At 36.5% G+C, this 17,390-nt stretch overlaps 1 protein-coding gene across 1 annotated transcript in view; it reads right to left on the bottom strand.

Annotated features, from left to right (window-relative positions):
- Positions 1-351: 351 nt before the first annotated feature.
- Positions 352-17,390, bottom strand: part of EIF2S1 (eukaryotic translation initiation factor 2 subunit alpha) — a 19,465-nt gene continuing 2,426 nt past the window's right edge. Inside the window, exons 2-8 of the mRNA XM_030855289.3 lie at positions 15,170-15,418; positions 10,093-10,172; positions 8,159-8,310; positions 4,022-4,128; positions 2,573-2,670; positions 1,693-1,836; positions 352-897 (exon numbers count right to left, since the gene is read on the bottom strand). Of these exons, the coding sequence (XP_030711149.1) occupies positions 772-897; positions 1,693-1,836; positions 2,573-2,670; positions 4,022-4,128; positions 8,159-8,310; positions 10,093-10,172; positions 15,170-15,410 (948 nt within the window). The 5' untranslated portion in view covers positions 15,411-15,418 and the 3' untranslated portion in view covers positions 352-771. The remainder of the gene's footprint in view (positions 898-1,692; positions 1,837-2,572; positions 2,671-4,021; positions 4,129-8,158; positions 8,311-10,092; positions 10,173-15,169; positions 15,419-17,390) is intronic.

The following is a 17,390-nucleotide window of genomic DNA, read 5'->3' as shown; positions in this document are numbered from 1 at the left end:
ACCTTTACCACCCTGAATTACAAACTCAAGGCAAGCAGCTTAGTACACCAACAAGGACCAGTGTGATAAATTCTCCCTCATACCACATGCTGTCATCAGTCTCAAATAGGTAAAAGGCACACAACCAATGTAATTCTTTAGTTGCATTTTAAGGCTTTTTCCCCCTAGGAGTAAACTTTCACTAATTAAAATTATGTTCTCTAAACCCTCCCTTTAAAAGGATCTGCTATATTGATCCTTTAGGTCACCTGCCTTTATATTACTACATTTCAAATAAAATGAAGATAATAGAATTAGGGTCTTAGTAATCATAATGCTTTTAACTGGTGACAATAAGGAAGAAACCTATGGTTAAATATCCCAGAAATTTATTTAATGTTTGCTTGATACATTTTATATAGAAAGGTTAGGACTATTTGCTTTGGGTGCCCCTGGTAAATCTCATGGAGGCACTGAACTACAAAGGGGTGCCAATCTGGAGACATCAGAAATGGAAATCACACGCCCCATTTTATGACTGTTCTTAAAGATTTGTCTCTAGTGAAATCAGGCCACTCCCTTAAAAAATGCTCAAGGTGTCAGAGCTACTGTGTGAAAACAGCTGACATTTAGGAGGGCATTTCACATTTTGGTCTGTTGGAACATTTAAATACTTCGAAATAAAAAATATTCAGCTTTGAAGTTTTCAATACTGGAAAACTTTCAAGTCTAGGGTTAACAGCCAGGAAGGCTGCTTTGTGTTCCTTAAACTGGACTCTGTTGCCCACAAAGTTAATCTTCGGCTTTGGCTTCCATTTCTTCCGCATCGTCATCTCCATCCACTTCGGCATTTTCTCTCTCCAGCCTCTCCAGCTGCCTTGCAAGTTCAGTCTCATCTGTATCTGTGACCACTTTGGGCTGTGGAAGCAGAGGCACAATTTCAAAGTGAAGTAGTTAAACAGTACACAAATTCAATTTCAATAGTATTACTGCCTGGTATTTTAACTCTTAAAAAAACACTTTGCTAACAACTCTGCCCTATCTGTTCACTTTTGAGTGCTGAAATATCACCAATAAATTCCATGAGATAAATAATAAAAGAAATTTGTGAGAGTAAGAAAATACAGGAAAAGAAAACATATATATTAAAACCTAATACATTTTCTGTAATTTCTAACAAGCTAGAACGGAAAATATATGAAAATAATTGCAGTGGCTGTATCTTTCAAATACACAAAAAGATGTCCTGTAAAAATGCATCTTCTGGCTTCAAAATAAATTACTTACTATTCTTTTCCACAGAAGAAATTGTTTTGAAAATTATATATGAAAATTAGTTTTTGTTCTTGTTGAGATGAGGAAAGTATGAGACTATTCTTGTTTTTAATTCTGAAATCAAATTTTAAGCATTCTACATTGAATTCTGGCAATAACCAATCACTTATTTTCATTGTCTATATTTTTTTCCTTTTGGGGGATCAGTGACCACAGTCCTGAATAACCATCCCATGAGAGTTCTTATTTACTTATAAACACCCTTTTAGGAACTCTCTGACTCAATGATTATTTTATGCTTAGGGGAGTTGTAATCTTAAACGCATCTCATGTTTTAAAATGACTCCGATTAGATATTTTAGAATGCAAATCACTTAGATCATTTAAATTTCTTAAGAACTTTAAGAACAAGGCAAAAAACCCCAGTATTGACCTCACCTCCATTTGAACATTGAAGACGCCCCTCTTTTCCTCAATCTTTTCTTTTATAACAGCCATAGCTTGGTTGAGGACAGAGAGGCCTTCTGTTCTCTCCAGGGTGGTTGTAGTCATTACATACCGAGGAGGAGCTATTAGATTAATCTAAGGAAGACAAAATTCAATTATGAATGTACCTATACAACACACAACAATGAGGATGTTCGAGAATCGTTTTGCTTATCTGCTGCTTTAACAACAAATCACCCTAAAACTTACTCCCAATTCTGCAGCACAGCAATTTGGAGTAGTTTGTTTAGGTAGCCAAAGCTAACTGATACTATGATCTAATCCAGTAGTATAAACAGGCTACTGCAATACCAAATATGAAGGATTATGACTTCTGGGTCTTTGGTGGCTAAACTAACTATAGCTATCATTGGCACAATGGATAATTTGTCTCTAAAATTCCTGTTTGGTTCCAAACTAAACTGATAGAAGAAATTCTTCTATGAGATTCTGAATAACAACCATCCAGTTAATTTTATTGCTAATGAAAGATTCAAGGCAAACATCTTGAAAGCTCTGTGTGAATATGAGAGAATAAGTTGCTCTTTTCAAGATTCCATGAGCATTATGGGCACAGTGACTCTTTACTGTAAAGTAGGCTTAGCACAGCTGGCCCCTTGGCACTAAATACCAACAGGAATCTCCATCCACTGTGACAGTAGCAGTAGCTACAACAAAAAGCCTACACATAATTGTAAACATCTCCTAGAAATATCGTATCAAGAACCACTTTTCATAACATTTGTTATGAGACATGATCATTAAAAAAATCTGGTTTGATTTGGTTTAGGTGATTTTGGTTTATCAGGGAGGGAAAAAACTGACTACTCACCTTGATGGGCATGGTTTCTGTAGAACAATTCAAACCTGCTCTCAGGGCTTCTTTTACAGCATCGATGCCTTCATAACCATAACAAGCCACTTCAATATCTAAAATTATAAAAATTCAAAAGCTTATACCAAAAAAATGCAAAAAATTTTTTTAGAGGTTTAAAAGAAATTAGAGACATGACAAATACACTAGTATTCAAATACGTATGAAAGCTTTCATCATCCTTTCAATTATCAATCCCAGCCATTAATTTTCATAATTAAAAATATCTGAATATGCACTGAAATTGTATCTTCTCATTCACATCAAGCCCCTGAATGATGAAACTATAAAAAAACCAGAGAAATTTAACGAACACCTTGAATTCTGGCTATGTCTGGGTTAAAAGTCATGATTTCAACCCCTCTGTGCTTCAGTTCCTTATTTGTAAAATGGAGATGAGGAGTGTGATGAAGACTGAATGAAATAATAACCACAAACTGTTTAGAACAGTTTAAAAACTGCATACCCTCTGACCCAGCAATTCTACTTTTAAGAATCTGCCTTACCGAACACTTGTATAAATGGGTAAGTGTATGTGTATAAGGGTGTTAATTTGCAGTGTTTTTTGTAATACAGTTGACCCTTGAACAATACAGACTTGAACTGCATGGTCTGCTTACAAGTAGAATTTTTCAACAGTAAACACTACAACACTACACGAACCATGGTAGTTGAATCTTGGACTCAAAACCACATATACGGAGGACTAAGTTATATGTGGATTTTAGACTGTACAGAGGGTAGGCGACCCTAACTCCCCCATGTCGCTCAAGGGTCAACTGCTATAAAAAGACTGGCACAACCTAAACACTCATCAAGAGGAGACTGGCTTATATCAAGGTTTATCATTCTATGGAATATTACTTAGCTATTCAAAATGAGAAAGATTCCCGTGTTCTACATGAAAGGGCAGCCATGATACACCAAGTGGAAAAAGCTAGTTGAAGAAAATTTTGCATAGTATTCATCCTTATAAAAACATAAAAATTTACATCTGAATATAAACAGCATACATTCCTATACACCATATGTGGATAGGAAAAATCTCTGCTGAAAGAATATATTGCAAACTAACATAACAGTGGTTAATCCAGAGGCCTGGGAGGATGTTACTGGACTGCTGGAATTTTAAAGCATGCACTAAAACAAAATAATCGCCACCCCCCATGCCCCAGAAAGCGAGCTAACTTAAGGTTAGCTGAACTCATTTACTTGCGTCAATATATATGTATTTTATAATTCTGTAAAAGCAAAGATAACTTAATTTCTTCAACTTTTCGTGTTATGAAAAACGTTTAGAAAAAGGTAGATGTTGATGTAGCAACATATTCTTTGGTGAGGCTCATTATGTAACAGCTTTTTTGGTACATGCAAAATATTTTAAACATCATTTAAAAAATCATTTACCTGCTCGAATTTTGACAGCCTGTGGAGTCAAGCGCCTATTAATATTGTTAATGAGTACTTCCCGTTCATCTTCATTCAAATCTAAGCCATCCAAAATAGATGGGTCTCTGATAATTAAAAAAAAAACAACACACATACACAAAACAAAATGTCAAGGTTACTTTACTGATAATTAGGACACCAAACATAATACCACAGAATAATGGTTAAGAGCACAGCCTTCAGTGTCAGAATTAGAGTTCAAATCCTAGCTTCACAATTTAATCACTATGTGTTTTGGGGCCTTTCTAGACCTCAATTTCCAAATATGTACAATGTGAATGAAAACAGTGTATCTCACTGGATTGTAGTATTAAATGAGATAATGCAAGTAAAGCGTTTAGGCCTGTATGACAAACAGAAAACATCCAACTGATTATTATTAAAGGAAAAATTTTAGAGATCTGGCTAAAGCAAGCAATTTAAAATGTCGCCTATATAGGCATACTTTGAAGATACTGCGGGTTCAGTTCCAGACTGCCACAATAAAGCATGTATAGCAATAAAGTGAGTCACACATCTGGTTTCTCAGTGCATACACAAGTTATGTTTACACTATACTGTAGTCTATTAAGTGTTCAATAGCATTATGTCTAAAAAAATGTATATAACTTAATTTAAAAATACTTTATTGCTAAAAAATGGTAACCATCATCTGAGTGTTCAGAGAGATGTGATCTTTTTGCAATAGTAACATCAAAGATCACAGATCACGGTAACAAAATAATGAAAAATTTTGAAATATTGCAAGAACTACCAAAGTGTAACAGACATGAAGTGAGCAAACACTGTTGGAAAGCTGGCGCCAACAGACCTGCTTGATGAAGCGTTGCCACAAACCTTCAATTTGTAAAAAAAACACAGTATATGCGAAGTGCAATAAAATGAGTTATGCTTATACGTCTCACATCCCACTATAATTAAGCATTTCCATGTAATTAGCAGTCCCTGATTCAAGGAGCTTAAAAAGGACAAAAACATGGAAAATTTTTTTAAAAAAACAAACAGAAGTGCATCCCTGGGGGTGAGGAGAGGAAGATATTAATTAGTGGGGTCAGGAAGGGCTTCATGGGTGAAGTGGCATTTCATCTGACCCTTGTAAGTGCCACAAACAGGGACCACAGTCTTAGTCACTGGCATGTTTGCTGAACGAATGAACAAATGGAAAAAATGAAATGACGACTAAAAGAATGGTAGGATTTTAACGAGCTAAGGTAGAACTTAAAGTTTTAAGAAAGTTATAACTGAAAGACAAACCAACAGAAAATGAGGAAATGAGATAAACAGATGTTTCACAGAAGAAATACAAATGGTCAATAAACATATGAAATGCTGTTAACTTTATCAACATCCAGCAAAATGCAAATCAAAACAAGACACTATTGTACGTCAATCAGTTTGGCCAAAAAAAAAAAAAAAATCTGAGATATATACCAAATGTTGATGAAGAGGGAATATAAATTGTAGAACCAATTTGGAGAGTACTTTGGCAAAACTAAGTAAATTTAAAGGTGCATATAATCAATCCTATGACCCAACAATTCTATTCCTAGGTATCTTAGAAATTCCCAGACATTGTACAGAGAGACATGTACGACATTTGTCATAGCAGTTTTGAAAAGTAGGGGGATAAAAGGGCGGAGGGGATTATGTAAAAATCTCTTTATAGAGGAACAAATAAAGCATATTCTCACAACGAAATACTATATAGAAATTAATATGCAGTAGGCATACATCTATCAATTTGGAGAAATTCTGGTCAATAATAGCATTATGAGTAAAAATGTATAGAAAAGCTTGTTACAATGATAAATTATTTTTTGTTTAAACAAATTATTTAAACATGAAAAAGATTCTATACATACTTTTCATAACCTACCCACACATGTATATGTATATAAATGATAATGATACATACTAATTTCAGAATAGTGGTTACCACTGATAAGTGACCGGAATTCTGGCTTGGGAGGAATAAAATATCGTTTCCAACAATCTCAGAAATTATATTTAATTATTTAATTAAGAGGAAAAAAAATGAAGCACATGTGGCACAGAATTATCATGAGTTAAATCTGGACAGTTGCAACATGTCTGATGAAGCAAGGAAACAATGTGAACGGTGATGAGTGAATGTTAATTCGTTAAGATGAATGTTAATTTGTTAAGAATGTAACCTGTTATTTGTTAAGAATGCAGAGTGGTAACGGAGACGGGGTAGAGGCAGAAGCTAGAGAGGTAAGCAGGGCTGATAATGACAGCAAACCAAGGTAAGACATGTACTGACTGAGGAGTCCAGGACTGAAGTCAGGGAGGACAGAAATACAAAGCAGTGCTTGATGGTTAATAGCATAAGCTCTGTAGCATAACTACAATGCCTGTGTTTGAGGCTCTACCATTTGGTAGCTGTGTGAACTTGGACAATTTAATCTCATCTCAATTTCCTCATCTATAAGATAGGAATAATAATGACACTTATACCATAGGTTGTTGTGAGAATATATAAATGTTAGCTGTTATTATTATTCTCACCTTTCCCACAAGGTGATATTTAAAAAAAAAATAAGTCACATGAGGGGAGGGGGTAAACTAGAAGGTATTTGGAGCCTCTGATGAGTAGGCCTGATGGAGGTTCTAACAGTTCTAAGCCCCACTTGGCCATTCTGAGGGCTGAGGAGACCAATAACCCTTGGCAGCACAAGGGCTGGGAAAGTAACAATGCAGTGGTGAGGCTGCTTGTGAGGTATTAACATCTAGGAAGGACTGGGAGGTGCAGAAGTAGAGCAGTAAGTACAGAGAACTTAAGAAATCTGGCTGTTAAAAAGAGAGGACACAGTGCTTGTGACAGGAGAAAGTAGAGGGGAGGTTGAAAAGTTCATTTTTAGTATAAATGGGAGAAATCTGAGCATATTTTTATGCTGATGGAGCAAAACCAATAAAGAAAAAGGCTGAAGACCCAAGAGAGGGAATAGTAGATGGAAAGACATCCCTTAGGAATAGTTGGGCACAGGTGGTAAGATTACTTTGAGAGCAGGAAGGATCCAAATTCCAGTATGACAGGAGCACAGGAGGTAGTGACAGGTGGGATGGAGATAAGTTGGCTGAGAAAGTGGAAGTAGAGGTGATCCTGTGCAATGGCTTCTACCTTCTTTTTTAGGTAGTGAGCGCACCAGGTGAGAGTGAGAGGAGAGGGACAGAGTGGGTATCTGAGGAAGAGTGTGGAGAAGTTCTAAAATAGCCAATCTAAGAATGAGAGGAAGTGACCAGGAGCAAAGAGAATGTGGGGCAGCAGTTAAGGCCCAGCTGAGGTTGGAGACCATGAATATGCAGTGGCACCAACCTGCAAGACTGTGGTTTTTCCTAGCAGCACCCAGCAGTCTACAAGTGCAGAGAAGGCAGGAACATCGCTCCAAGGCTGGATGTAACAGAAGGAAAAACAGGGCAAAACTCATGACACTGGCAAGAAAGTTGTTGAAATGATGGACCATGGTGTGTCTATGCTGAATAAGAAAGGGAAGGCAGGAAAGGGTGAAAAAGGGAGAAAAAAAAAAGGATTGGAATCAGAGCCTGATAATAATAAGAATTAAAACGACACAGAGTAGGACTACCTGTGGGAGCTGGAAGGACAGGAGGCTGTGGTGAAAGAACAGAATGTGTGAATTAAAGGTTTCGGAAACAGAGCAAATCCTGGTGACAGTAAGACCCAGGGTAAGGCTATATGGAAGACTAGCTAATGTGGCATGGGCTGAAGGTCTAAGGAACTGAGGTAAAAACAAGTTTTAAACAAAACATCTATGTTGGCCCTGAAGTCACCTAGGACAATAACAAAACTAGGAGAGGAGAGTATGTAAGACAGTAGTGTGAGATGAAACCATATGGTTTACAAAACTACATAACTACGGTATACCAAATCATACAGGCTCGGCTTTATAGGACTGGCCCATATCATGGGCCTATTATACTAAAATATTTTAATCTAAATTTGGCAAGGACTTAATACATGAATGTTGTGCTATTAAATGTCAGGCTCTCAACTTGTGTGCTAGACCCAGCAGCTGTAGTATCAATGGAGAAGCAGAGCTAAGAAGGTGTTCTTACGAGACTGCGTGCTTAAATGCATCATAGGCACCGTATCCGGGTCTCTTGTACTTGTCATCAAAGACCCAAGCGGTCCTCTGGAACAGGCTTTCCAGCTGCTCGTCCTTGGTATATTCTAAGACCTCAGCAACATGACGAAGAATGCTGTAAACCTAGAAACAAAATGAAGAGCTCAACAATTCAAAGGTAAGAGATCTATATTAAAAAAGAAAAAGGTATTTTTACATTTTAGTAGATAGCATATAAAAACAAACGTTTGGTTAATTTGACTACACTAATTCCTTAACAACAAAGGATCGCCACACACAAATTCTTTCTCCATAGAGAAATATTCGCTTTTCCATAATAACGAACTCAAGTGGGTATAACAAGTACAAGTAGTATAGCATTTACAACCTAAGACCCAGATCAAGTCAATTCTGGGACAAACAAACCTCTCTGAATATATTTCCTCAGCTGGAAAGGGAGATACTAGTATCTTTCCTTTTTACTGTAGTGAGGTCTTACGGATCAAAATGTAAGATAGCATTATTACTACTCCATAAGAGCATGGAACCTGGATGGAGATTTTATTATTTCTTTTGCTCTGTTGTCATTTAACAGTTATCCTTCAATCCTACCCACCTCCTACCCACTGCTGCCAAACTCTTTTCCTAATCTAAACATAAAAGGGCTTAAAGAAGAAAAAGAGTATAAAGAGGCCTTCATGTTAATTACACACAAAATCTGAGTGAGGAAAAGTACTAACATTGGCTATTTCATTCTATCGTCTTATTATCCTAATAAGATCTATTATGCTCATTTTACAATATCCTAGGGGAACAAAACAAAAAGGAAGTTTCCTTGAGCAGTGCTTCTCAGATCTGGACTTGGTGGGACTTGAAAGATTTGGGTAATGGTCTGATGGCTTTTAGATTTACACTCTCTTTTACTGGGGTTAAACAAGATTTAAAAAATCTTTTCTTCATGTAAACACTGTTTTCTTGGCATTTTATCTTGAGGACAGAAACACACATGGCAGAGGAACAAAAGACACAAGAGAAGGGTAGAGAAAACAGAACCAGTGGAAACTGCCAATAAGCACTGAGGATCTAGGGAATAAAGGAAAATCTAAATAGGACCAGAGAACAGAAAAATACAGGAAGATGAGAATGAAGAAATGCCTGTCCTTGCTTTATTAGTGCTTCCTGAGGAAATTACAGCAAAACTAATAAGAAAAGGAAAAAAACCAAGGCGGGTGAGGGGTGGTGTGGAGAACCACACTAAGTAACAGGCCCTGCCTTGCTTTCCTGGATTCAAAGACATTTTACAAACCTTTGCTCATTATTATTATTTTTTTGTGGTACGCGGGCCTCTCACTGTTGTGGCCTCTCCCGTTGCGGAGCACAGGCTCTGGACACGCAGGCTCAGTGGCCATGGCTCATGGGCCCAGCTGCTCCACGGCATGTGGGATCTTCCCGGACCGGGGCACGAACCCGTGTCCCCTGCATCGGCAGGCAGACTCTCAACCACTGCGCCACCAGGGAAGCCCGACCTTTGCTCATTCTTAACAAACAATAGCTGGTTGTCTCTGTGATCCTTATCCCAGAACAGAGCTGAAAATCAAAAACTACATGCTGCGACAAGCCCAATCAGCTGAAATCACCCATAGTTAATTTAACCTAAAATACCTTAAAAACACTAATGGTCCAGTACTGGTTTGAGAATATTACACATCAAGCAATGCTTTAAGGTAGTAACATCATGAGACAAGAACACTGAAGTCATACTCTTTTGAAATAAAGTCTTCAAATTGTTTTTCTATGTAACACAGAATGAGAAATGGTAATACTGTTACAGAAAATGTAGGTTTTGTTTCTGCCAGGAACACACCATGCAGATTATTTATTAAACACATCAAATAGTGGACTAATTTGATTAAAAAATCAACTTACAGTTTTGGATTTGGTAAATTTATCTTCACATTTGATTGCTTCCTCTGGAGAAACTCTTCTTTTTGACAAATCAATATATCCTATATGAGAAAAATTTGAAAAAATTATCTCTGTCTAAGTGCCAAAGAATCACTGTGACAATTTTCACCACCAGATTGTTGGGTTGGCATACCTACACTTATTCCCCACTAAAATCGTATCAACAAAATACTGCATAAAAAGTACAAGGTAAGAGATTTTTGTTTTCAGAAATGAATTTTTATCATCGTGTAACTGCATATTCTATTACCTTAGTGGAGGGGATAATTTTCAATTATCCAAATGAGAGCTAAAGCCAAAAGACACTGTATTTGTCTATTTGGCATCCATTCATCACAGGGTCAACTGCATTAACTATATTTTCTGTATTCTTGATGCTCTGACATTTGTGGCCTGGCTGACTGGGGAAGAGACTTCCCTGCCTGGCACTAGACAATTCTTAGAGTTGGCAAAGGCCTCAGTGGGAGCAGCCTTTTACATGCAAATCAACCAATCTAGAGCCCATACCTCCAATCATCTCATCAAAGTTCCACACAGCAGGCCAATATTATCCCATGCCCTAAACCAGCATAGAGCCAGGTACCAGACAACTAGGGACAGCCCCAATGCACCAAGCCCTGCCCAAACTATTCAAATGAGCCAACCCTAAACTGTTTATGCCGACCTGCCTTGCCTTTGTCATGGAAACCTCAATAAAAGCTCTGGCCTAGGCTTTCCCCTTGCTCCTTCTATCTCCTGATCAAAACCGGTGCTTCCTCATGTGGCTTTGCATGGCATGCTGGGTTCCCATCTCTTGGGAAACTTTAATAATAAAAATGTTCTTTCAATGGCATTGGCCTCTCCATGTCACCAGTCACCTCCATAAATAAAAGGCCCATGGGTACACAATGAGACAAGTAGTTACATGTATTTTAAAGAATTATGAGGGAGCTCCCCAATGCTCACTGCAGCACTATTTACAATAGCCAGGATATGGAAGCAACCTAAATGTCCATCAACAGAGGAACAGATTAAGAAGATGTGGTACATACATACAATCGAATATTACTCAGCCATAAAAAAGAACAAAATAACGCCATTTGCAGCAATGTGGATGGATGGAGAGACTGTCATACTGAGTGACATAAGTCAGACAGAGAAAGACAAATATCATGACATCACTTATATGTAGAATCTAAAAAAAGGGTACAAACTAACTTATCTACAAAACAGAAACAGAGTTACAGATGTAGAAACAAACTTATGTTTACCAGGGGATGGTGGGGGGAGGGATAAATTGGAAGATTGGGATTGACATACACACACTACTATATATATAGAATGGATCACTAATAAGGACCTACTGTATAGCACAGGGAATGCTACTCAATACTCTGTAATGGCCTACATGGGAAAAGAATCTAAAAAAAGAGTGGATATATGTATATAACTGATTCACTTTGCTGTACACTGGAAACTAACACGACATTGTAAATCAACTACACCCCCATTTAAAAAAAAAAGAATAAAGAGGGAGAAAATGGTTTTTTACGTTCACCCACATATTTTCCATTTCAGCCATCACAGTTCTTCAGCCTGAACAACTTCCTTTACCATCTCTTATAATGTAGGTCTTACCTGGTAATAAATTCCCCTAGTTTCTATTTACCTGAAAATGTTTTCATTTGATTTTTGTTGTTGAATATTTTCTTCAAATACAGAATTCTGGTTTGACAGTGTTCTTTCAGTGTTTTACAGATATCATTCAATGCTCTGACCTTCATTATTTCCAATAAGAATGCCACAGTAATTTGTATTACTGTTCCCCTACAAATAACTTCATTTTCCTCTGGCTACGTTGAAGATCTTCTCTGTTTTTCAATAGTTTGGTATGCCTAAATGTGGTCTTAGTATTTATCCTGCTTCAGGTTTGCTGAGCTTCTCTAATATATAAACATTTTTCTTCCCCAGCAAATATGGGAAACTTCTGGCCATGGTTTCTTCAAATATATTTTCTGTTCTTTCTTTTTCTCCCCTTCTTTTGGAATAGAGCTTTTGACAGTTGACAGGTTTTTTTTTTTTTTTCTCAGTTCTTCAGATCGGTTCTTTTTAAATGAACTACCTTCAAATTTCAAGGAGCCTTCTGTTATCTTTTATCTGCTGTTAGCCCATCCAGTGAATTTTTTAGATATTATATTTTTCATTTCTATAATTTATATTTAGTTCTTTATGAGAGTTTCTAATATCTCTACTGAGATTTCATTTTGTTCATTCACTATTAAGCATATTTTCCTAATATCTTTGAGCAGTTATAACATTTACTTTAAAATGCTTATCTGCTAATTACAACATTAGGGTGATCTCCAGGTCAGTCTCCATTGATTACCTTTTTTGTATGGGTCATATTTTCCTGTTTCTTCAACTATTTAGCAATTTGAGTTGTATCCTTGACATTAGGAAATATATGTGGCACATTGTGAATTCCTTTAGGTTCCTCTTAGGGACACTGAATTTTTTCTTTTTTTTTTTTTTCTGGCTAATCCGCACGGCTTGCATTTCCCCAATCAGGGGTTGAACCCACGCCCTCAGCAGTGAAAGTGAGGCATCCCAACCACTGGGCTGCCAGGGAATTCCCAAGGATACTGAATTTTTGTTTTAGCAGTTAGCTTGTTTGAATTCAAAACTATAAGCTCTGTCTCCCCAGATGGAAAGCAAACAAAATTTGTTTAGATTTTTACCCTATTGGGCTGCAGTCTACCCTGTGTATTACTAGTTTCATGGGCTGGCCAGAGATTTCAGCAGAATTTATATATAAACTTGGGGGCTCTCCCTCTGTGTCTCTCCTTTCTCTAATCCCTATCACTACTTTCCAACTGCTGTGGTTGTCCAGAACTCTCATCTCTGGCTCTCAAGCCATTAAGACTGTAGGTTTTCCCCTAGAATTTTCAATGCCCTGCTTGGAAGTTGTCTGTAACATGCATTCAGTCAAAAAACTGTAAAATTTATCCAGTGCAGTTCCTTTCTTCCAAGTGTCAACCTGCCTTCAGTTTCAGCCTGCTTTTGGTTGCTCCCACTCTCCTTGAGTAATTTTTACCACCTGTTCAGATACTTGTTTAGGGTTTATAGCAGTTATGATGAATGGTTTATCCAATAGGACTTAATCTTCTAGTAACAGAAAGGATCCCTTCTATAGATCTTCTGCACTTTGCTTTTTTTCTTATCTTACCCTGGAGATCTTTTCATATCAGAATATTCAGATCCCATTCTGTATAAAATTGCCTTGATTGGTTGTGTCATGATTTATATAACCACAATTTAGATTATTGTTTCTTGTTTTTAATTAACACTGTAAAAACAATGCTATTATGAAAATAAATTTTTACATGTAAATACTGTACTTATACAAGTTTACCCTTTCACTTTTTCTGATGGCAGTTGAAAATGTATTTGATTCCTTTTTGTGTATATATTTCATATAATAGGAAAGCAATATAAGATAAGACACCATTCGAGGTCCTACTGGAGCAACAACGAAACACAAGTTTAAGGAATAATCTCAGTCTTCAAGCAGTTTAAAAAATGGAAGCTGGGGAGGGTGGCACAAGTAAGTCATATCAAAGCATTTAGAATAATCAATGTGCTAAGTGGTAGCACCACCTAAGGGGTAATACAAGCTGCCTCGAAAGTTTATTGTCTAAGATTATAATCAGAAAAGAAGTCAGTTATGTATAAAATTATTCATTTGCAGAAGTATCAATTAACTAGGTGGCTGAGGAGATTCAGAAAGCCAAGCTCAGTCAGGGTGACTGATTGGTCTTTTAAGCATGATGGTAACCACTTGCCTGAAACTAAAATCTAACAAACTATAGTAAGATGACTAAAACAAATTATCTTAACTATATTAAGCCAGTTGAAGACAAAACCTACTCAATGGTATTATACAATATATTTAGAAAAATTGTGTTCACAAAGGTGAAGATTTACATGGGGTCCAAAGAAGGGGCACCCAAAGAGTAAATAAATGAATACCTATTCATCTCTGCCGGAAAGATCCCATAGGATCTGGGGGTCACAAACATTCTGATTATCAGAGACATACAATATTGGGTTTTGGGTGTGCTGTCTGCAGTATACTGCTTTTTTAAAGACATAAAAAATATTCCTAAAATCCACTTACCTTTGCCCAATTTCCATCACTTATTCAATAACCTGATTACTAATCTAACTCTAAATCAATAAAAAGGCACCTGACAAATATGAATGAACTAGTACTCTGGTTTGCTTATTTGTCTCTCTGAGTTTGCTGAGTTTGGCAATGAGTCAATTATCAAGATCCCGATAACCTCTGGGAATAAAATTCAGGTTACTTGGCTCACAAAAACTAGTCCTGGGATGTACTAATTAAACCACTACTGGGCTTCCCTGGTGGCGTGGTGGTTAAGAATCTGCCTGCCAATGCAGGGGACACAGGTTCGAGCCATGGTCCGGGAAGATCCCACATGCCGCGGAGCAACTAAGCCCATGCGCCACAACTGAGCCTGCACTCTAGAGCCCACGAGCCACAACTACTGAAGCCTGCATGCCTAGAGCCCATGCTCTGCAACAAGAAAAGCCACCGCAATGAGAAGCCCATGCACTGCAACGAAGAGTAGCCCCCGCTTGCCGCAACTAGAGAAAGCCCGTGCACAGCAACAAAGACCCAACTTAGCCAAAATAAATAAATAAATAAATAAAATTAAAAAAAAAAAAACCCACCAAAAAAACCCCAAAACACTACTAACTTAAAAGGTCTTGTTTAGATGGTTAACTAGCACCCTTCTCTAACAACTCTGTATGTAAAAGAGTTTAAAGACAAAAGGAGGTGTTTTTTTTTCTTTTTTTTTTACTTCAGTAGGCAATTTACAAAAAATATATTTTAAAATAAACCATTTTAAATCAAAAATTTCCAGATATAAATTATTTAATATATGAATACTTATATATTAAATATAAACTTATATTTAATAAGTAAATATAAATTTTTTAAATATAAATTATTTTAAATCTTTTTCTCATTTACCTTTTTCTTTGTCCACTCTGATAACAACCACACATTCATTCCTGCCAATTCGGATGAGTTTGTTTATAGAACGGATACGCCTTCTGGACAACTCACTCAGAAGAATCATGCCTTCGATGTTGTTGTATTCCAGCAAGCTGACATAAGCTCCCATTTCAGCAATGGACCTTACATTCACCATCACTACGTCATCCACCTCAGGAAATTTGTGCTGATAAAATCTACAACTTAGACCCGGCATTCTGCAATCTGAACAAAAGAATCAAGTAAGTGTTCAGTAAAGGTCAAAATGTTAAAATGTCAATTTTCCACATCTTGCCACTGGAAGAAGTTATTGGTTTTCTCCCCTCTTTAAACTTCTTAAATGGTACCAGAAAACAGAGGAATGTTCTGGAACCAAGCTTTAATTTTTATTTTGCTCCACATTTTTGTAAGGCTTGCGTGATTCTCTACCATCAGTTTCAGAGGAATCATAAAAAATAACGACCATTTACAAAGTCCTGACGCTGAAGGATTAAAGGTATACCTTAAGAGTAAAATATTATTTTAATACTTTAAGAAATAACAAATGATAGGAAGCATCACTACTATTATAAACCTGTCAGAAAAACTAAAGCTATTCTTCCTCCAAGTCAGCTAAGACTGGATATGTTACTGCCTGCTACATGAAGGGAAGACTCTTCCAACAAATTAAATCCTAACCCTAACCATATATCAAATGATATACTCTATTATTTATTATAGCCAAAATTATAGTATCACATGTCAAGACAAAAACAAAAAATTTATTAATCACAAAAGACAGTAATCTGAATTTTTTTCCTCTTAAAACAAACTTGAATTTAATTCACAACTACCATAATTTTTAGCTTCCACTTTTCCCATTACTCCCAAATATTCTTCTCTTTTGTTGAATAGTTATACCGAAGCTCGAGAACAGCTTTATAGATTCCCACTACTATAAAGTTCAAGTTTCTCTTAACCTCCACACATTAAATATATTTAAAACTACTCCCTTTGATCCACCCAACCTATTTTCAACACCACTCCTATTATGACCCACAGGCCTAAAATCATACCATATGTAGAAACACATTTTTAAAAGGAAGCTTTCAAATTAATCATAGTTGATAATTTTCATGTTTTTCTGCTAACCTTAACTAACTTACTATTGTCAAAGCTCAGAAGACAGGCAATAATAAGACCTAAGGTCCTATGAAAAATTTGTGAAACTTCACCTACTAACTTATTTTTTTTCATATTAATTGGGAAATAAGACTGTCATTACTTATCTTAAAGACAGAACACCTATATCCAGCTCATAGAACACCAGAGTTCTGCTTCAGAGCAGTTTGAGAACTTGCTACCTGCACCCACATGTTTCTTCCTAGTGGCTTACCCACTGATTTATACATTTTTCCACTACCTACAGGGTCCTATATTATCTGGCCACTGCCTATGTCCCTGAGGTATCACTTTCCTCCTAGTCTTCCCCATTTTATAGATGAAAAACATGAAGCATGGGTTAAGCATCTTGTTTTGTCATATACTGCTAACAATGACAGTCAAAATCTGAACCTATGAAGTTTGAATCCATAGTTTGTGTCTTATACATCAGGCTATATTTTCTCTCAATATCACTGATAAATACATGACAATCAGTAAAACATCTTAAACAAAAAGCACTATCAATGTACATATTCAGTGCTGGAACATAAACTATAAATTAGTGCAAACTTTTAGTATTAACCTATCCCATATAACAAAAAATAAAGCTGCATATTAATAATAGTGGCAGAGATATATTTCTCTTTGAAGCCTGACAAAACAGGGATTTAGGAAATAAAGGGAAGCAGACATTCAATTACCCACCAAGAAACAGCTGAGCTGGTTGTTTCATTTTTAAACAGGGCTTTTTTTTTTCTTGGACAACTGTTGTCAAATATCTGCATGTAAAGTACTAAAATTTGAGAGCTGAAAAAGTTTCAAACTGGATATAAAAATAAACGTTACGGAAATGTATGAAACAGTTTTAAGAGATTTAACAGGTGCTAACCACTTTTACTCACCAAGTTTCTTCAAATAGTAAAGCCAATAATTTTGGAGAAGCAAGACTTAATTCAATTGTAAAAGAACATAGACAATCGTGTAAAAGAATCCTGAAGGGAGATATGGATGCTAATGCTTCAGGAGGTACAAGTCTCTTTGCAATAGACGGTGT

This window comes from Globicephala melas, chromosome 2 (assembly GCF_963455315.2).
Source record: "Globicephala melas chromosome 2, mGloMel1.2, whole genome shotgun sequence".
NCBI lineage: Eukaryota > Metazoa > Chordata > Mammalia > Artiodactyla > Delphinidae > Globicephala > Globicephala melas.
This window is presented reverse-complemented; position numbering and strand designations above follow the sequence as displayed.